At 39.6% G+C, this 22,152-nt stretch overlaps 1 protein-coding gene across 4 annotated transcripts in view; it reads left to right on the top strand.

Annotated features, from left to right (window-relative positions):
- TFB1M (transcription factor B1, mitochondrial) overlaps positions 1–22,152 on the top strand; it is a 50,292-nt gene that overhangs the window by 8,542 nt on the left and 19,598 nt on the right. For all 4 annotated transcript variants that reach the window (XM_032772081.2, XM_032772078.2, XM_032772080.2 and 1 more), the window contains exons 4-6: positions 3,998–4,106; positions 16,431–16,582; positions 19,726–19,845. In XM_032772081.2, the coding sequence (XP_032627972.1) occupies positions 3,998–4,106; positions 16,431–16,582; positions 19,726–19,845 (381 nt within the window). The remainder of the gene's footprint in view (positions 1–3,997; positions 4,107–16,430; positions 16,583–19,725; positions 19,846–22,152) is intronic.

Genomic DNA, 22,152 nt, shown 5'->3' with positions numbered 1-22,152 from the left:
GGCAGCAGACAACCCTTTGGCGCCTTTTTCGCGGAGTGCATTGAGCAAACGCCATAGCACAGCAATCTTTCCCTTTTTTTTTCACGTGGTGGTGGGGGGAAATAAACTGAGGAGCTGTTCCCTGAACCACGCCAGACACTGTGTTTGAACCTACAGACATTGGGAGCTCAGCCAAGAATGCAAATAATTTTCAGAGACTGCTGTGGACTGTGGGATAGCTGGAGTCCTCAGTACCCCCTCCCTCCCTTCATGAGCGTCCATTTGAGTCTCTGGCTTCCCGTTACGCTTGTCACACAGCGCTGTGTATCCTGGAGTTTTTTATTCAAACGCTTTGGCATTTCGTGTTCTGTAACGGAGCTGGATACAACAGATTTGTCTCCCCATACAGCGATCAGACCTAGTATCTCCCGTACGGTCTATGCTGGAGCTCTTTTTCGATTTCAAACTGCATCGCCAGCCGTGCTGATCAGAGCTCCACGCTGGGCAAGCAGGAAATGTAATTCAAAAGTTCGCGGGGCTTTTCCTGTTTACCTGCCCGCTGCATCCGAGTTCAGATTGCTGTCCAGAGCGGTCAGTGCTGCACTCTGGGATGCCGCCCGGAGGCCAATAACGTCGATTTCCGTCCACATGAACCCTAATCCGAGTTATCACTATCGAATTTAGCGCTACTCCTCTCGTTTGGGAGGAGTTCCGAAATCGATTTAAGGAGCCGTTTAACTCGATATTAATGACGACGTCGTGTGAACGGATACAGCGTTAAATCGGTATATCGGCCATTAAACCGATTTAAAGTCGCAGTGTAGACCTGGCCTAAGACAGGTCACCAGGTAATCTGCCTTTAACGTCAAGGCTTTAAGAACACAATTTCCAGTATAGATACATAATTTCTTAAATATTTGTACATACGTTTCACAATGATCATGATGATCAGTGGACTACTGGCTTTTGGTAGAGACATTATATGCCAGCTCTTGGTGAATTATTGTGCATATACACCTCTACCTCGATATAACGCTGTCCTTGGGAGCCAACAAATCTTACTGCGTTATAGGTGAAACCTCGTTATATCGAACTTGCTTTGATCCACCGGAGTGCACAGCCCCGGAGCTCTGCTTTACCGCATTATATCCGAATTCGTGTTATATCGGGTCATGTTATGTTGGGGTAGAGGTGTATTTGGTCAGGGAATTCCTGTAAATTTCTCTACATTTCATTCTCAAAGGATCATAGCCTCATGCTGGCATACAACCTGATAACTTGGCTAGGCAGGTTTATAAAAGGGACAGAGGTAAGATTTTCCCCTCAGGCTGAGCAATGGAATGACTACAGAACTCTTCAATGGTGGCGAATTCAGCCTATTGGTGGAAGTATCCATGAGTGCCTTTATACTCCCTCATGATGCAAGGTGGAGAGCAAGAGGAACTCCAGTGACAAAGCCTCTGGCTCTATCTTTCCCCAGTTCTTTATGCGTAGAAGTTTGTGGAACCTCATTAGTTCTATAGCCAGAGGACCCTTAATGGATTGAGGATTTGCCCTAAAATGCATTAATTCACAATGGGTCTTCCAGTCATTAGTTCAAATTAGCAATGTTCTGTTGCAATTTTATGCCAACAGATTTCATAAAATGCAGTGGAATTTACTAGTGTAGTGAAAGTTAAAGGGCAATAGGTAATAACTGGCTATTAAGACATGAAGTTGCACCTGAAAAAACACATTTTATTTTTTCTAATTCATTACTTATACCTATTTACTTTCAATACTTTTACTGCTGACAAAAAGAAAAACCAATCTAAGGTTTTGTTCTTCTGTCTCTAATATGCTAACAAATTTTTAAATTATGCAAACTATAGTCATTTAAAAAAAAACTAAAGATCCTTCTTGACAGCGAAACCCACCATTAAAAAACAATTTCACGGATGATCACCGCCTATCATTTGTATAGACATCTGTCTGCTTTGTTTGGTACTATTTACTTACTCCATTGATCTTATTACATTAATTTGCAGCCTTGGATGGCACCCTTCACAGTAAAAATTAACAAATCAAGGCAGATAAACTACTTACAGGTAGTTAAACTACTGCTGCAGTGATGACATCTACTCTTAAATTGGTTTGTATTCAAATTCCAGACTTGTTTCATGTTAGATTTTTTTTTCTCTCTAGTTAAAACTAATTGTGTTTCAAAGAGATAGGGACTTTTTTTTTTTTTTTTTTTTAAGAGTTAAACTCCATTTCAGTACCCCCTGCATGGAATTTAAATCTCTACTTGAATTCTGTATGTCCATGAACATTCCTGGAAAGCAGCAGTTTCCTTTGACTCAGAAAGCTGAGAATGTTGGTTTTGCATTAAGCAGTATAGAGTTGAAATTTTAAAACGTTTTTCATCCTGTCCAAATCCCTGAGTGAAGTTGCATGATTGAAATTGAATATGCAAATTATACTGAAATGTGTTGATGAGCAATAAATCTAAGCTGCCACAAAAATCAGTTCCTTTTTTCACTGATTAAACTCAAAACATTTAACTGTTTATAACATAGGTTTGAATTTTCACACACACAAATCAAAATAGCTTTTTCATTGTCCATCTGTTTTTTCCTAATCTGCTTTAAAAAAATTTTTAAAAGATCTTCCCCAGATACTTGCTAAATATAAAAATTGATTTGCTCCATAAATAATCAATAGGGCACTTTGGGGGAAAAACATTGCAACTATCAGATTAAAACACATCAGTGTATCTTTCACATGTTTCTTACTGTGTGCGCTTACTGCCAGTGTTTGTGATTTAATATTACGGTTTGCTGTCTCTAAGACTATTTCTTTGCCTGTTTGATCCTACAGTGAAGACATAATTTCAAATACAGTAATGGCTTAAATGAAGCAGTATGAATCAATGCAAGGTCAAGCAGCAGTAGATGACCCAGAGGGAAAATCTAATTACTTAGAAAAGAAAACAAAAAAAACCCCTAAGGGCTTGTCTAGATGAACGGTTAGTGCATGCCAAGCCGAGATGTAAATCTACAGTGCAGTTGCATGCTGTTCATGTGGACCCTGTTAGTGCACGTTTACAATTCCCTAGTGCATTTTGATCTACTCCACTTTGAAATGGGAGTACATCAGTGTGCACTAGGGGACTTTTTGTGCAAATAAGCAGGGTCCCCATAGACTGGGTGGCATGCTAGTGCCCTGTAGATTTACACGCTGGCTTGCCACACACTTGCTCTTTGTCTAGACATAACAGATATCTCTAATAAGAAAAAGAAAGGGAGCAGAGCACTGAAAATTTCGAAGTACGTTAATTTTTTCTAGAAGCATTCTCTTCTCCACTTGTTTGTTTCTGTACAGAACTCTTACTTTCATGGCTGTATAGATTTGCATTATAAACTTGATCCTGCAAGGTGTTAAATCCTTTAGCCTGATCCTGCACAACACTTAAGCATGTACTTCACTTTAAGTGCGTGAATAGTGCCATTGATTTGAGTGGGACTAATAATGTGTTTTGCTTGATCAGGCCAGAGTGCTCAGCATTTTGCAGAATCAAGCCTTATGAGAGTTTGCATGTTTGAAGCACAAATAAGTTGTATTGACATCTGAGAATTTTCTCCAGTATATTTTAATAATCTGTGTTCATTCCAGGCTTCAGAATACTTAAGTCTTTAATTATTTGTATTAGATCTAAACTCTCAATCCTGTAACCCTTTACTCTCACAAGTAGTGAATAGTAGGTGTATAGGATCAGACCTGTTTGGGTTTTTGTGTGTGTAACTTTTTTGCATGGAAACGTGCATTTTGTTCATCTTTTATTTATAATGTGCCCAGATCTAAAAGATAATTATTCTGTTTTACTACTACATGTATATGACGATAAAAATATAGGGCCAGATTCATGCCTAGTGTAACTCCACTGAAGCCAAGGATGATTATGGCTCAGTATGTTTAAAAGTTTACCAGATTTTACTAGTGCTAAATAGACTAATTCTGCTTGCTTGCTGACAAATAGATGCTGTCTGAAGCAGCTCCGGGAAAAGTGCACATTGTTCATGGGGACATTTTGACATACAAGATGGAGAGAGCTTTTCCAAAACACCTTCAAAAGAAGTGGAAAGATGGTTAGTATCTGCTTTCAGTATATTTGTTGTTTCCTCTGAACAGTTACTATGAAAATTAGCTTGTTTGACAAAGTACCTGGAACTCATGATAAAGAACTCCATTTTCTCTCACTTCATCTACACACATGGGTTTTGATCCCTTTTGGTGGATAGCAGTTGACTATCCTCACCCTGATTTACATTTTAGCTGTTAATAGTTAACCCTTCAAAGTGATTTATCCTGAAAGGTAAAATTAGAGAGGCTAATTTTCTTTCCTCCAAAAGAAAAAACAAAAAATGAAATAATCTATTTCCTACCTTGTCTGAGAGTTGGTATACACTAGCAACTTATGTGGATATAACTGTTGCTTAGGGAAGTGAAAAATCCAAATCCCATAGCAGTGCAGTTACACCAACCTAACTCCTGTTGTAGACAGCACTGTGTCAATGGTAGGGCTTCTCCTCTGAACATAGCTACTCCTCTTGGGGAGGAGAAGTTCTCCTGTTGGTGTAGGTAGGTTCTTTACTGAGGATATGGCTACACTGGCACTTTACAGCGCTGCAACTTTTGCGCTCAGGGGTGTGAAAAAACACCCCCCTGAGCACTGCAAGATACAGCGCTGTAAAGCCTCAGTGTAATCAGTGCCGCAGCGCTGGGAGCGTGGCCCGCAGCGCTGCAAGCTACACCCGTAGAGGATGTGGTTTACGTGCAGTGCTGGGAGAGCTCTCTCCCAGCACTGGCGCTCCGACTACACTCAGACTTCAAAGCGCTGCCGCGGCAGCGCTTTGAAATTTCAAGTGTAGCTATACCCTGAAGCACTAGGTCGGTGCAGTTGAGCCTTTTAAGTGTAGACAAGCCTTAAGGCAAAGATGCTGAATTGGTATCATTTAAAATGATTGGTATCTTTGCAAGTACTAGCCTCAGGATGTTGTCATTGTGAAAAAACAGTTTCTGAGGAGCACAGAAGTAAAACACATAGTGCACATATTCTTTTATTCCCCTATCCTCCTGCTTTTGCGTGATAAGCCACCATTTATTAAAATCTGTTGTAACCCCACTGAAGATTCTTGTAGAATCCTCTTTGAAACTTGGAGACTTTTGTGGTACTTGAAGTATATTGAAAGATTGTTTTTCTTATTGCTGACCTTTCAGCCTTGCATACTGGGAAAGTATAAAGTCTAATCATAGCTTTTTATTAAATTTTGGGGTTTTCGTATGACTGGATTTCACCTTGTCTCCTAAGACCATATCACACTACTAGATAAACTTACAGGTAAGTTTAGTCGTCTTTTCCAAAACCTGATTTCTTAGCCAGAGATAGGCATAGCATCTGGTGGATGCCAGAAGAACATTAAACATTTTTTTTCTAATTTGAGATACAAAGGAAACATATTCCGTTAACTTTATCTGGAAGATTCCCGGCTGTATTGCATCTTCCCATGTCGTAGGGAATTTAATAAAACATTTGGTATGCGCAAATGTGTATATGAGGATGGAGTTGAATTTTTAAAATGTACCTTTCTGGAACTGATGCATTTAAAAATCCTATTTCTTCTTCCTCTGTTGTTGCTCTGTGAAAATAAAATGTAAATCACTGACAGAATTCAAAAAGTGCCACTTTCTGTTGTTTGTGAATCAAACTCGAGAATTACATTATACGAAATGTGAATTAAATCCAATTTTTTCTTTGCATTTTACTGTTGTATAAAAATGGCTTTATTACTTATTGACATGAGTAGTGTATAGCTATACTGCAAAACCAAAACCCAACAAGTCTCACAGCCTCTGGCTCACATGCTACAGCGTTAAACATAACTCTGTAGTTGTTCCCACTTGGTTAGAAGCTTAGGATCTGAAACCTTTTCCCCTCCCCCTGTTTCAGAGCCCGAGTGAGGACATTGGCATGACTATCTTTAGTGTAGTAGCGTCAGCCCTGCAAGCCCAAGTCTGTAGACCTGGTCTCTAAGACTTGCTGCCATGTTTGTTTGTTTTTTAAAGTACCCATACAATATCAAGGCTTCATTTTCTTCTGTCTGCTGGAAGACCCTGTTACTGCAGGGGAGCTCTGTAACATGGGTGGAGGTTCAGATTCTCTCTCTGCAGATTAGATGCCTGTTACTGCAGCTTTATAGGGTTTGTACAGGGCCCGTCAAGATTTGAACCTTTGGACTCAGCCACAGAAACGATATCAGGGATAAGTTCTTCAGCATGTAGGAAACAGTGGCACATTACTTCTAGTGCTCTCTGAATATTCACGCTCGTGTGGATACACTATTTGGGGCAGGTTGAATGGTGGAATTCTAGCTAGTAGTAGTTATTGGAGCACTCACACGCTTCCCTAATTCCACCTCTCAGTGAGCATCTGCTGTTCCAGAGTGAGAGTATAAAAGTTCCAGCTGCCTCAGGTCCTTCCAACTCCAACAGCTGAATGGATGAGGAACTGCGCTGGAGTGTTTCTGGGTCTGTAGCTTATTAGCTAGTTAATTTTTATAGTTAGAATTAGTAGTTTGTTCAATGGTTGATAGTTTACTATTAGATTAAGTTAATTGTAAGTCTTCAGTGTGGAGATGGCAGAAGCAAAGAATAAAAATACCAGTTTTAAAAGACGTATGTCACGTCCGACAGTGTTTCTGGTGGTCAAGTGTGCATGCTAGATGCCTCGCATATTTGGGTGAGGGACACTCACCTTCAAAAAGTTTGATTTGCTCAATTTTTACAGCATGGGCCAAAAAAGAGAGACAGAACCAGCTTTGTGTGATTTTTATTACAAGAAGTGCTGTCAGCAAAAACCATCCTGAACTGAGCAAGTACAGGGTTCAAATAAGTCTCAGGGACCAGCGTCAGTTCTGAGTGAGTCTGGAGGGAAGAAGGATAAAACCTCCACCTTGGCACCCAGTGCTAAAGAACCCAGAAGTGGGAAGGATGTGAAGAGGAAAACTCTTGTGGTGTTGGCTCCTGTTTCCAGAGCTAATCTGTGATCTTGTTCCAAAGGTAAGAGCTAAGAAACTGTTGATGTAGGGGCAAGATAAGGTTCCAGTAGCTAGTGCCAGCATGGCACTGCAATAAATAATAGTTACAGCACAGGTTCATCAATTGGAACCATCTCTAGCTCCATTGGCAATTAACACGTGTCTCTCTCAGTTGAGCAGGCACCAAACATTCTGTTGAAATTGATTCAGTTTAGGTACTTTCCCAGGGAGAAGAAGAAGAGTTGAAGTCAAGATTTTTCCACTACTCCCACTCCGAAGACTTCTGGGTTTCCAGAATGGATTTTTTTCTCCACCCTCCTTTTATTCATCCTAGAAGAATGCCATCAGATCAGAGAATAGGAACAGGTCAGGGGTTGGATCCAGAGGAATGAAATTGCTTATAATACTCTTTATGTGCTTTGTATATGTATGGACAAAGATATTTCTAATAGGGCTGTCAGCGATTAAAAAAATCATGATTAATTGCTCGATTTAATCACACTGTTAAACAATAATAGAATACCATTTATTTCATAGCATCATAGAAGATTAGGGTTGGAAGAGACTTCAGGAAGTCATCTAGTCCCGCCCCCCATTCAAAGCAGGACCAACCCCAACTAAATCATCTCAGCCAGAGCTTTGTCAAGCCGGGCCTTAAAAACCTCTAATGATGGGGATTCCACCACCTCCCTAGGTAATCCATTCCAGTGCTTCACCACCCTCCTAGTAAAATAGGTTTTCCTAATATATAACCTAGACCTCCCCCACTACAACTTGAGAACTTTGATCCTTGTTCTGTCATCTGCCACCACTGAGAACAGCCTAGTTCCATCCTTTTTGGAACCCCCCTTCAGGTAATTGAAGGGTGCTATCAAATCCCCCCTCACTCTTCTCTTCTGCAGGCTAAATAAGCCCAGTTCCCTCAGCCTCTCCTCATAAGTCATGTGCCCCAGCCCCCTAATCATTTTCATTGCTCTGCTGGACTCTCTCTCCAATTTGTCCACATTCTTTCTGTAGTGGGGGGCCCAAAACTGGACGCAGTACTCCAGATGTGGCCTGACCAGTGCCGAATAGAAGGGAATAATCACTTGCCTCGATCTGCTGGCAATGCTCCTACTAATGCGGCTGTTATGCCGTTAGCCTTCTTGGCAACAAGGGCACACTGTTGACTCATATCCAGCTTCTCATCCACTGTAATCTTCAGGTCCTTTTCTGACTTAGCCAGTTGGTCCCTAGTCTGTAGCAGAGCATGGAATTCTTCCATCCTAAGTGCAGGACTCTGCATTTGTGCTTGTTGAACCTCATTAGGTTTTTTTGGGCCCAGTCCTCCAATTTGTCTAGGTCATTCTGGACCCTATACCTACCCTCCAGCATCTCTACCTCTCCCCCTAGCTTAGTGTCATCTACAAACTTGCTGGGGGTGCACTCCATCCAAAAATCCAAATTATTAATAAAAATGTGAACAAAACCACCCCCAAGACCGACCCCTGGAGCACTCCGCTTGATACTGGCTGCCAACTAGACATTGAGCTGTTGATCACTACCCATTGAGCTCAAGGGTCTAGCCTGTTTTTACATATTTTTGAATGCTTTCTACATTTTCAAATATATTGATTTCAATTACAACACAGAATACGAAGTGTACGGTGCTCACTTTATATTTATTACAAATATTTGCACTGTAAAATAAATAATATTTTTCAATTCACCTCATTCACATACTGTAGTGCAATCTCTTTATCATGAAAGTGCAACTTACAAATGTAGATTTTTTGGTTACATAAGTGCATTCAAAAACAAAACAATGTAAAACTTTAGAGCATACAAGTCCACTAAGTCCTATTTCTTGTTCATCCAGTTGCTCAGAGAAACAAGTTTATTTACGTATGTGAGATAATGCTGCCCATGTCTTAATTACAATGTCCCCTGGAAGTGAGAACAGATGTTCTAGTGGCACTGATATAGGTGGTGTTGCAAGATATTTACGTGAAAGATGAGCTCAAGATTCATATGCTTCTTCATGCTTTAACCACCATTCTAGAGGACATGCTTCCATACTGATGAGGTACGTTAAAAAAATAATGCGCTAAATAAATCTGTGACTGAACTGCTTGGGGGAGAATTGTATGTTTCCTGCTCTGTTTTACCCACATTCTGCCATATATTTCATGTTATAGCAATACTAGCTATAACAGGGGAGGGATACCTCAGTGGTTTGAGCATTGGTCTGCTAAACCCAGGGTTGTGAGTTCAATCCTTGAGGGGACCGTTTAGGGAACTGGGGTAAAAATCTGTCTGGGGATTGGTCCCCCTTTAAGCAGGGGGTTGGACTAGATGACCTCCTGAGGTGTCTTCCAAGCCTGATATTTAAAAAAAAAAAAAAGCAGTCTGTTCTTACTTTCAGGTGACATTGTAATTAAAACATGGGCAGCATTATCTCCCATAAATGTAAACAAACAAGAAGTAGAACTGGTTGGACTTGTAGGCTCTAAAGTTTTACATTTTTATTTTTGAATGCAGGGTTTTTTGGTACACAATTCTGCATTTCTGGGTTGCACTTTCATGATAAAGAGATTACACTACAGTACTTGTATGAGGTGAATTGAAAAATACTATTGTTCTTTTATAGTGCAAATATTTGTAATAAAAAAAGTGAGCACTGTACACTTTGTATTCTGTGTTGTAATTTAAATCAGTATATTTGAAATGTAGGAAGACATCCAAAATATTTAATATATTTTAATAGGTATTCTATTTATCATTGAGATTAATCACAATTAACTCAAAAAAATTAATCACGTGAGTTAACTGCCATTAATCAGTAGCCCTAACTTCCAATCAAATCAGAGTATAGGTTCTGGCACTGACTGTCTCTTTCACCTTAACAAGATGTACAGTGTATGGGAATGGACCTTCCTGAATTTGGTACCAAGATGACATTGAAGTATTGGATCTGAAGTATATGAATCAGACAAGGCATCAGGTCCTGATAGATTTCCTATGGTGGTAAGAGATTTGCTCAGAAGAGAAAGAAATAACAGAAATTTGAGAATCAGAGCCAGACTGATCCAGAAGGAGGTATACCTTCGCCAGAGGAGAATGTGGTGTACGCTTCAGCATCGTTGCTGTCAGAGGATGTGTTATTCCATGAGTTGGTGGATTGCATGACAAAGACATTGTAAAGGTGCAGGGCCGGGGCTCGACCCTCCCTGGGGAGGAGGGGAGCCACACCGGCCTCGACACATGTTGTCTGAGGGGGCCTCTGTCTTCCGGGGTGAGCGCTGCGGCACAGTCGCTTGGGCTCTGGCCTTCTGCTATAGGGCGGGGCAATGAATACGAAATTATAGAGGCTCAGGCCCTCGTGTCTCAGGGTCGAGCAGTCAATAGTTCAGGCAGCTCGGGCTGTTTGGGGCAGGACCAAGCAGTGACACAGTTAAAGGGGGCCCAGCCCTTGGTTTGGGCAGGGCACCAAACACACAGTTACAATAGCTCAGACCCTTGTGGCTCAGGGTTGAGCAGTCACCACTAGACTTGATGGCCTCCTTAGGCCGGGAAGAGGGGGATTTTGCCACCCGGGTACGGGTGCCAGGGGGAATGCAGGCCCACCCACTCCACTGCGTTCCAGCCCGGGACCCTAGTAGCGGCTATCACCGCTGACGGTCAGTGGGGTTCCTGGCCATAACACACTGACATGGGTTCTGGCATACCTGCAGTCTGACTGGAGTCAGCTGCCCCCGGGCTACTTCCAATCTCCCCCTCTGGGCCTACCTGACCTGGGGCGTCAGTCCCTGGGAAGTCTAGTAGCATAGGCTCCTCCCGGCCAGGGCTGGGCGGTAGGTCCAGCAGTACCTCTGGGAAGTCCGGCCAGGCCTGGTCCAGGGATTCTTCGGGGTAGTAGCAGGGACGGGGTGGTTCCGGCAGCTCCTCATTGTAGCGGGCGCGGGGAAGCTCTGGCAGCTCCTTGTCGTAGTGGGCGTGGGGAAGCTCCGGCCAGTCAGGGCACTGGCCCTGGGCCTCAGCAGCTTCCCAGTCACGAGCACCCTCTGGCAGGTCTGCTCCCGACGGCGGCTCCAACTGAGTGCCGGCTTTTATACTTCTGGGTCGCCTCCTGACCCTCTGAGGGGCGGGCTCACTGTTCAGTGGCCCTGCCCCCTTAGGTGTCTGACGGGGCTCGACCCTCCCTGGGGAGGAAGGGAGCCACACCACCTCGTTACAGGCATTAAATATTCTCTCTGTTTCTGTTGAGAAATATCACCCTGTTTTCAGTATTTCAAGGAAGCTACTAGTTAAAGGTTCCCCTTATTGGAAGGATTGTCTTAATGAGCAAAAATAGTCTGGAATGCTCCCTTATCTGCTCAGCCTTTGTCGAAAAAAGTTTGAGAGACTACTAGTTCCCTCAGAAAGGTGTTACTATGTGGAGTTATGACACTGTCATGGCTAGATACCAGCATCACTTATGGGGAAAAATGTCATTGCTGTCAATGCTGTACCAAAGATGCATAGAAGATTAGTAAATGCTGTTTTGCTGGACAGACAGAATGTTGCTAAATGTCAGTTGAGAGCAGCATGTGAGTCTTCAGATGCTTCAGCTAGGGAATATCTTCAACTGTTACTCTAGAAGGCATATGTTGGTCTTCCTCCAGAGAGAAAGTTGAGAATTGAAGAAAATGCTTGAGAAAATGAAGAATGTCAGGGCTACAGGTGGATGTCTAGGTTGTTTTTTTTCCCTCTTTCTTTTTTTTTTTTTTTAATATAAATATAAATATATTTATAAATATAAAAAAAAAAACCTTTGTTTTTTTTTTAAAATATAAATATAAATATAAAAAAAAACAAAACCTTTGGTTCCTCTCTTCAGGTACCAAGGTAGTATCAACCTTTGTCAATTCCTTGCCCCATCAAAGAAGGAGTTACTGCCAGTCTCAACATCATTCCTTACAAAAACATCAACAAGAAAAGAGGTAATTTATGCCTCGTAATAATAAAGGGAAATCTTTTATCATCATCTGCGCTATTCTTTTGAAGTTACACAGATGACATCAGTCTTATTAGACACTTTTGCCCCTCTTTTTGAAGACTGCTTGTGGTCTTTTTACCATCAATACAGATTAATAACATCAGACAGGTGCGTTCTAGAGATTACTGCATGCAATTATTTGATACAGTTAAAAGTCCTTTCTCCCAACAACCCAAGTCTTCCTCCTTGAGTGGGGTCTGGTTCAACTTTGTTTGCTCAGAGAGAAGGTGCAGTCTTTATTACAGTTGGGGTAATAGATGTGCCTCACGAATACAAAGGGAGAGATTTTTATTTGCATTATTTTCTAATTCCAAAAAAAGTTGTGGGGGCTTTGTCCTTTTCTAGATCTCAGACAATTAAAACACCTTTATAAAAAGTTTCACTTCCACATATCTGTAACTTCTGTAATCCCTTCTTTTTTTCCTTCAGGATTGGTTTGTAGCTCTGGATTTAAGACATGTATTTCCATATTTCAGTAAAACCATTTAATCAGAAATATCCGAGTTTCCTGGTAGAAGAGGACCACTTTCAGTCCAGGTCTCTTTCTGTTTATTCACAGCTCTGAGTGTGTTAACAAAATGCCTAGCTGTAGGGAGACCATATCTAAAGAAATGGTATTTATGTATATCCTTACTAGGATGACTGATTAATAAAAACATTATGTAGGGAAGAAATCCTGTTACACATAAAACAGATATTTGATTTTTGCCAATCTGGACTATGCATAAATTCAGGAAAAATATTCCTGAATCCAACTTAAAGAATCCCTTTCATAGTGGCCATATGAAACTCAACTGTAGCAAAAGACTTTATCCCAGAAAAAAGGTCTATACAAATAAAATTATCTATACATTTTCTTCTGCGGTTCCCAAAACAGTCGTTGCTCTTTTTCCCCCCCTGGGGTTACTAATCTCTTAGCGTCAGCTACATTAGTGACCCTATAAAATGGATGAGAGGCCTGCAACGCTGGTTAGCAAGAAATGACAGACCAGGGTTAGACAAAATATGCATCACAAATTGGTAATTCCACAGCAGGTGTTAAAAACAATGATGTGGTGGACATGTGCTCTAAATGTAATTAAGGGTATATTATTCTATCTCACTGTGCCATGGGGATGGGGGCCCATTTAAAAAAAACCACAACAATCTGTTAGTGAGAGGTCGCTGGTCAAGGGAAAATAATTTACATATCAATATCTTAGAAGTGAGAACTATTAAGTTGGCTCTAAATGAATTTCTACCTCAGGGCAGACCCAGGTTTGTTCAGGAGGGGAGAGACAATATGACAGTATTACATTCATTAAACCAGTGGTTCTCAAACTTTTGTGCTGGTGACCCCTTTCACACAGCAAGCCTCTAAGTGCAATACCCCCTCCCCCATAAATTAAAAAAACTTGTATATATTTAACACCATTATAAATGCTGGATGCAAAGTGGGGTTTGGGGTAGAGATGACAGCTCGCGACTCCCCATGTAATAACCTCACGATCCCCTGAGGGGTCCTGACCTCCAGTTTGAGAATCTCTGCTCTAAACAAGGAAGGTAGGGCTCATTTCTCTGCCATTGTGCACAGAGGCAACACATCTTTGAGACTGATGTATAGAAGATGTTCACCTAATGGCAATTTGTGTGTTGGGGGAACAAAATACCTTTTGTAGCTCACCTGAGCAGGTTTACCTCTCCCATGCACCTATGTCTGTGAAAGACAAAGAAATAACACACTTCTTCAGGTTGTGGGGCAATCCTGTAATCTTTTTGTATCCAGCAACAACAGGAAGTGTCAGAAGGCTTGCTCAAGAGCAAGGAAAGATAGGAGCTCAATATTAATGTGTCTCTGATAATTTGGGGTTAAGGCCGCATATGCATTTCCCCATATTCAAAAATTGATAAAATGACTCAAGACAAAGCTTGGGTAATTTGAATACCATCAGCATGGGCCAGAAAACAGATTTAATTCACCTCTCTGGAGGGTTAATCAAATCTCTGCTATTAGTACCAGACTTGGTGATGCTGCAACAAGGGATTGTCTGTCACCAGGATTTTTAGTCTCTCCATTTAATGGCAGGTGGAATAAGACTCTCCGACTGTTAGAAAAGTCTTTTTCATTAAAGGTGCAAAATATACTGTTTAAATTCAAGGAAAGAGTATCATGTGTTTATAATAATAAATTGAAAAGATTTTTTTTTGTGTTTCTATGTATGGTATAGATTATATACAGGATTCAATTATATATTAAATATTTGCCCTATCTGAAGTCAAGGTTCACTTCTCAACCATATCAGCATACCATGTATCTGTCGATAGCACATTAGTTTGTACTCTTAAAGTAGTTAAGAGGTTCTTAAAAGGTCTTCATAATTCATATCTTTCAATAAAAAATCCTATACCATTTTGGGATTTGAACATAGTGCTTTCAAAATTGATGAAACCTCCCTTTGAACCTTTGGGAAACTATACATTGTTCTACTTATTAAAACTTTTTGACAGCGGTCATTTCAGATGTATAAGTGAATTGCATGTTAATCGTTGATCTGCCATTTACTGTTTTTTCATAAAGTAATCCTCTATATAGACCTTTTTATCAAAGGTGGCATCATATTTTCATGTAAACCAGTATATAATTTTACCGATCTTTCCTAAACCTCATACTCAGGATAGATGTTAGAAAGTCCCCAGAATTGTTTATTGCATATGAAAAGAAGAATAAGGGTAAAGCTGTTTCTGTGCAAGCTGCATTAGATTATAGCTTCGTAGATTCTAAGGTTTGAAGGGACAATTGTGATAATCTAATCTGACCTCCTCTATAGGACAGGCCATAGAATTTCCCCAAAATAATTCCTAGTGCGTATCTTTTAGAAAAACATCGAACCTTGATTTAAACATTGTTAGTAATGGAGACTCTGCCTAGACCCTTGGTAAATTGTTCCAGTGGTTAATTATTCTCACCGTTACATTTATGCTTTATTTCTCATCTGAATTTGTCTAGCTTCAACTTCCAGTCATTGGTTTGTGTTATATCGGTCTCTACTAGATTGAAGGTACTTAGATTGTAATTAAGGCGCCCTTGAACCTTCTCTTTGTTAAGCTACCTAGATTGAGCTCTGTAAATCTGTCACTGTAAGGCATGTTTTCTAATCCTTTAATCATTCTCCTGCAGTGAACCCTCTCCAATTATCCACCTCCTTCTTGAATTGTGGTTACCAGAACTAGACACAGTATTCCAGCAGCACTTACACCAGTGCCAAAAACAGAAGTAAAATAACCTCTCCTATTCAATATTCTTCTGTTAATGTGATCCTGGGAAGCATACACTCTTTTGACCAGGACCCTGCTCATTTTCAGTTTTATGAAATAGGCCTTGTTAAAGCAGAGAGAGAGAGAGAGAGATTACTGATCTTGACTTGATCACATTTATAACATGCAAGCGGAATAAAGTCTTGATCACTTGTACCCCCTAAGCAACCATTCACTTTTAGTTCTGTGCTCTTGTCTTTATCTGTTAGGACAAGGTATAATATATAATATAATATATTGCCTGCAACACTTTTTGAATTAGGAAATTGTCATCTATACTGATTAGAAATTCCAAGGATGTTTTTAGTACTGGCAACATGAGACCTCCAGCATATGTCACTCAAATTGAAGTCCCCCATGATAACAGTTTTTGTTCCTACATACTATAGATGGGTTTATAAGTAGGCAGTCATCCTGTTCCCCAGTATGATGTGGTGTTCTGTAGCAGTCATCAACTACTATGCCATCTTGTGCTTTATCTTTTAGGACATTGAGCCATAAACATTCAAGATAATTTTCTTCTGTGTTATTAGGGATGTGGAAATAAGTAGTGCCACTTTTTAGATAGTTCTGCTCCCACTTTTCCCATTTCATCCTTCCTAAATAGGTCGTAACCATTGATTTAACATTCCAATCACGTGAATCATCCCACCAGGTTTCAGTAATACCAGCTAGATCAAATTTATGCTCATAAATGAGCATTTTCTATTTCTCTTGTTTGTTACCTAGACTCCTAGCATAGTGTAAAAGCGATTCAGGATTTTTTTCTGGTTACATTCTTTGGTTTCTTGCATAAATTTTGTTCTTAACAACTCAGTTTTGTTCTGAGGGCTCGTATCTTTCTCATTTGTACCCTCCCCTTTTGCTATTAGTTTAATTCTCTCCTGACTACTGTAGCCAGCCTGTCCCCAAGGAGGTTAGTCCCCCTTCTGCTGAGGTGAAGGCCTTCCAAACTATACAGCCCTCTCTAATTGCAGAACGTGTTCAGTGTTCCACAAAACCACAGCCTTTCACCCTACCCCACTTATCTATTTTTACAAAAGATTTCTTTTCAAATTTTATAGATCCACCAAATGTGCATATCATTGGAAATCTGCCGTTCAGTGTTTCAACTCCTCTGATCATCAGGTGGCTTGAAAATGTTTCCAATAGAGATGGACCTTTTGTTTATGGCAGAACTCAGATGACTTTGACTTTTCAGAAGGAAGTGGCAGAGGTATGTTTTGTTACTGGCTTATTAAAAACTTAAAATTGGACAAATTATTTCAGCATCTAGTTACTTTAGTGATAGATGAGAAAAGCCTGAGAGAGATTTTGTTGACTTGCAGGATGTTTTAAAATTGCCTAATAGTCTATACTGCTTTGAAATTGTAATTTTAAGGCAGGAAGCCTGGCACAGTGCTTAAGTTTCTGTGTGCTTAGCTATAAATTACACAGTTTAATATTCATTTTCAAAATCTGCTCGGTTCTTTTCACTGCACACTGTTTATAAAAAGTTTCTTTGTATATGGAAGATAAATTTCCCTTAAGCATTGAAACATTTCACAATCTTATTTTATCTGAAGTCTGACTGCTTCATTCCAAGTAGCTTCCACAGCATGCTCCTTTTCTGTCTTCAACAATTTCCTTTCCTCATTGGCTGACGTGACATTTGAGTTAGCACTTCATCTTGTTTTTCTAAATCTTTGTCACCTCAAGAATTGCACTGTAAGTAATATTTTACCCTGCTTTATTTTAGACCTCCTTTGCTAACAGAAGATTTTCAGATTCGAAATATGTCAATCACTGATTCCTACCAGTGATTAAACACTTCAGACATAGGGAATTTCTTGTCAGTGGAGCCCGTAGACGCTGGTCTTTGCTTTCCCGAATATAATCTTGATGCCAGAAATCTGAATGGAAGCATTGCCAATCTCTTCGCCATACCCTGACTCTGATAAGAATAAAACTGAATGTACCAAATCAATTTCCAGTTCTAAGAACTGCTGGGGCAGTTTTTGACTGGTTACATTTAATTTGAAAACTGAGAAACTGGATGAAAGTGAAATTGATCTGCCTGCTCTCCACAGACTCTCTCAGATGTTTCTGGGTAAACTGATAATCAGCTGACTCACTTTACAATGCCTTCAGACATTTTTCATCATTATCAGTGTTTGAGAAAACCAGAGTACCATTTTCTCAACCACTTCATTGTTTGTTACCTGAGTGTATATTCTATGTGTTGCACTCAAAAGGTTAAAGTAGCAGCTCCAAACTGAAAACCAGGTTAGACGTTAAGTTTTACCTGCAGAGTCTTTTGTGAATTGTGTAAATGAGAAATACAGTGATTGTATGCCATAAATTAAATCTCTGCTGTTATTTCGGGTACCTAAAGCGTTACTCCGATACTTGGAGCTTCCATCATTCTGCTACATTTACTGCCGTTTTTGTGAGAACGGGGTTTGAGATAAGTACTTAAGTGGTTACAGGTAGATGGCTGAAGAGAACATCTGGGACAAGTAGTCTGTATATTGTGAATGTGAAATAAAGCAGCCTTCTTTTATCATCACTGAGTCCATGTGATTTCTGGGACAAAAGATCCAGTTCTTTTTCCCAAAATACTTGATAACATAAGAGCTATTAGCCTAAAGTATAAAGTGGAAAGATGTGGAATGCTATGATAGCAACAAAAAAGAATTACAAAGAAAATTGAGAACATAGAAACACTCCGTACTTTATATAGCTATAACCAGCTGTATGTGCCTTTAGGGTTTTTTTTCAACATGACATGCAGATTATAGTGTTTCTGCACCCAGCGTAGCTCAAATGACATGCAAAATAGCATGCCCGTTAAGTTCCTTGTATTTAGAAAGCTGAAAAGACTGAACATTATAAAGTGGAGTGATGTTCTCAAGGTCATGGAATGAGTCGGTGGTGGTTGTGTTTACACTGTAGGATCTTCTCTTTCTTGGTTTCTCATTTATTTAAATGTGCGTGATTCCAATGAATGTTTTATAAAAGAAAAGATCAAAGTCTTTCAGTGTTATGGTTCACATTTCCATTATTTATATGAGTTGGTATGCCTTTTTGGGAAATACACTACCTTCAGTAAAAAAAAAACAAAAAAACGGTTACCTTATGGTCAGCTAGGAAACTGGGAGTCAAAACTTCTAGATTTTATTCCTGGATCAGTCATTCTCTGTTTAGGCCTTAGGCAAGTTGTTTCACCTTTCTTCCTCTGTTTAACTGTTTGTAAAAATTGGACATAGATACCCAGGATATAGGTGTCTTATAAATACTTAAAATGCACTAGTAGAAGAACAGGAATAACAACACTTAGCCAGTTTCACCGGCGTGTATAGAGATACACGTTTAGATCATCAGATGAAGGATACTAGTAAGCGGAATTTCTAATTTTATTGGAAGAAAAAAAAACTGTGACCAAAAATACTTATTACTGTTGTTGTTTTTTACTTGACACAAAATCAGACATTGCCCATATATGGATTTTAGATGGAATGAGAAGCTTGAAAGACGAAAACGGGCAACAGCAAGGAAAAAAGTGATGATACTGATTCTGACAGTAAAACGTCTTTGTACAATTTTATGTGGCACATAACTTGTATTTTCTTGCCTGGTGTTTTCAGGTGGTCATTTACAAAACTAGTAATTGTTGCTTTGTAAGTCTTTTTGGACGTTTTTTGGAAATTAAGAGATCTTCAGAGCTGAATTTTAAGAGAAAAATATTTGAAGATTTGTTGCCTGATTTTTATTAAATTTTCATTTAACGATATTTTTAAAATGTCATCCAGTTATTGAGGGAAAAATCAGCCTTTGTATTAAGTTCAGATGGATTTACAGGGAATAATACTTTTATTTGCTTCTTTCTACTGAGTCTGTGAGAACTCATTTGACTAATATTTGATCTTGCAAGAATTAAAAAAGACCAGAAGAATAAGCACCCAAACATGGACATTGGGAACAAAGGCTTTGAGAACATTGTCACCCAAGTCTGTCTTCAGCATGAGCCCTACAAGCAGATCTGTTTAGGTGGCTCCCAGAACCGTTTTTATATCAGTGAAGCTCCACAAAAGTGTAGGGAATTACCTGTGCAGATTTAACTACAGGTTTGGGGTAATAAATTGTATGTAATTCAGATACCTTGATAGGCATGTTAGAAAAACTTTAGAGGGTTTGGATGTTATTTTTGATCTTTGTATTTATTTTTAAGAGGGTGCTTTTAAAAAAAATATTTTCTTACTCTTGGTTTTAAATATCCTTACCTTAGATTAAGCTGCAAGTTGATAGAACTTTAATATTCTTTCCACTTGATCAGTCTGGATTCATTGACTTATAAATGACACTCTGATTATCCCATAGAGGCTCACAGCCGCCACAGGAAGCAAGCAACGTAGCAGACTGTCCATCATGTCTCAGTACCTCTGCACTGTTCAAAACTGTTTCACAATTCCAGGTCGAGCCTTTGTTCCAAAACCAGAGGTGAGTCATCTTTGTGCATTGACTTTGCTAGCAGGAGATACTGTAAAGAATTAGATGAAGCTGTAGCATGTAACAGCAACTTGTAAAAAGATCAATTCTTGTACAAAAAGGACTGATCCTGAGAGATGCTTAAAGCCATTGGAATGAGTGGGATTTGAGGGCACACAGCACCTTTCACAATCAAGGCCAAAAGGAGTGTGGACCTGATCCTGTAAAAGACATTGCAGAAATACAGTAGGCACTCAGAGATGAGTAATAAGATGACGGGAGGCATGGAAAGTCTTCCGTATAAGGGGAGCTTGAAATGGTTGTGACATTTTACAGAGATGATGGTATAAAGAAGCTAAATAAAAGAACATGGAGAAATATTCAGTGAAATTGAAACATGGTAAATTTAAAATTGATAAAAGGGAATATCTTTATCACATACAATTAACCTGTGGAACTGACTGTCACAAGGTATCACTGATGCCAAGAGTTTAGTGGGATTTAAAATAGGGTTAAACATTATGTGGATAATATTCACAGTGATGTTAGATCGGATATTTTTTAAAGAAAGAATATAAATTGTCACGTTTCAGGGAGTAAGCAAACCACTAAGTGAGAGGGTCAAGAAAATTCTGCTATGGATAAGCTATTCCGGAATTGTCTATTTTGATGATTCTTGTATTTTGCTTTGGAGTATCTGGTACTAGTCACTTCTGAAAGAGGATATTGGACTAGCTAGATCTGCTGAGCTGATCAGATAGATCGATTATGTTCTTTTTTTCCTGCTCCTATTGAAGACAGTGGTAAAACTTTCATTGACTTTGTTGTAGGATTGGACCATAAACTGGGATCGCATTATAATACTAATGAATACAAGATTTAACATTTTTATATAATGTAAAAATGTTGGGGCTAGATTCACAAAGGGATCTTAAGCATTGCAACACCTAAACTCCTAGGCATCCTGCTGCGTCGTGGAATTCACAACCCTGAGTCAGATGCCCAAACTTCCCGTGCATTGTATAGGGAGAGTTAGGTGTATAAGAAAGGGATACACAGAAGCCAGCAAACTAGCCAGTGGGAAATACTGAGAAGAAGCTTTCTTTTGTATAGATTAGGTGTACTCTGAGCTTAGCTACTGGATTGGGCCGTGCAGATGAGATAGGGAGAGAAATGCCTAGTCTCAGAATCCTACCAGGGTATTAGGACTTACAGAGTTTTGCACTTGCCCACTAGCAAAAGCTTAGGCACCTAAGAAATGCAGGCACTTACAAAGTTAGGTGGCAGCTCCGTGGTGGTTTTGTGAATGACGAGGTGCCTAAATGTTGTTCATAAGGCACTTATAGAGGCGAGTAGGCACCTCAGTCCTTTTGCGAATCTAGCCCCAGGTACCTGCATTTCCCTTCTTTTGATTGATTTTTCTCCTTTAAATAGACAGCCTTTATCGAGGGAATCAGATCAGTGCTCCCACAATTAGAATGGTACAATTTTGAGTGCACACAGTTTTGTACTTACACATTTTATCTGAGGAAGATCCTCAAAGCAAAATGCATTATATGGGATCTATACTGATTTGAACTGCATTCATTAATGCTGAACAGTAATAAACATCTTTGTGGGAATTAATAAAATAGCTTAAAAGTATTTAATGACTGAATATAAAATGAAAATAGCCTTTAAACAGATTAATAACCACTGAGCAACTGTAAAACATTTGATTGGGATATGAATAAACATTTAGAGAGCGAAAGTTTAAATACAAAATATCAGGAAAGTGATCCTGGGATAAGGGGGATGCTTAGCTGCAACAGAGCATTAGTGAAACTACAGTATATAAATCAGTCTGATCAACTCCCAGTTCAGCTGCTACAGTGCTCCTCAAATGCTGTTCAGAAATATTTTAGAGCTGCTCGGTGTATAACACCATTGGAGTAAGTTGAGGCTGGAGGCAACTGAATGAAGCACTACCACTGAAAAGGGTTAGAATAATGCAGATTATTATTAATGTTTTCTCATGGCAGTGAGGAAGGCTGTTTCAATAAGTGAGTATTTTCCCCCTCTTCTTACTTCTAAAGTAAACCATTCTTTTGGACTGCGATTTGAAAACTGCTTACTGAAAATAGCAAGGTCTCTTAACTACAGGAAATAACTGATTGATGAAATATCTACACATATTTCTAAAACGTGTTGTTTTAAAGGTTTTACAATCCCATTCTGAGGGATGAGCCCGAGCTGGTCACAAGTTACGCTTGTGACATCCCAGTCCTTTCCATAGCAATGTTTTGGAATATCAAAAACTCCTGTAATGTTGAAGAGTTT

The sequence above is a fragment of the Chelonoidis abingdonii genome, chromosome 3, assembly GCF_003597395.2.
Source record: "Chelonoidis abingdonii isolate Lonesome George chromosome 3, CheloAbing_2.0, whole genome shotgun sequence".
Taxonomy (NCBI): Eukaryota; Metazoa; Chordata; order Testudines; family Testudinidae; genus Chelonoidis; species Chelonoidis abingdonii.
The sequence above is the reverse complement of the archived record's forward strand: the minus strand, read 5'-3'. Positions and strand labels throughout refer to the sequence as shown.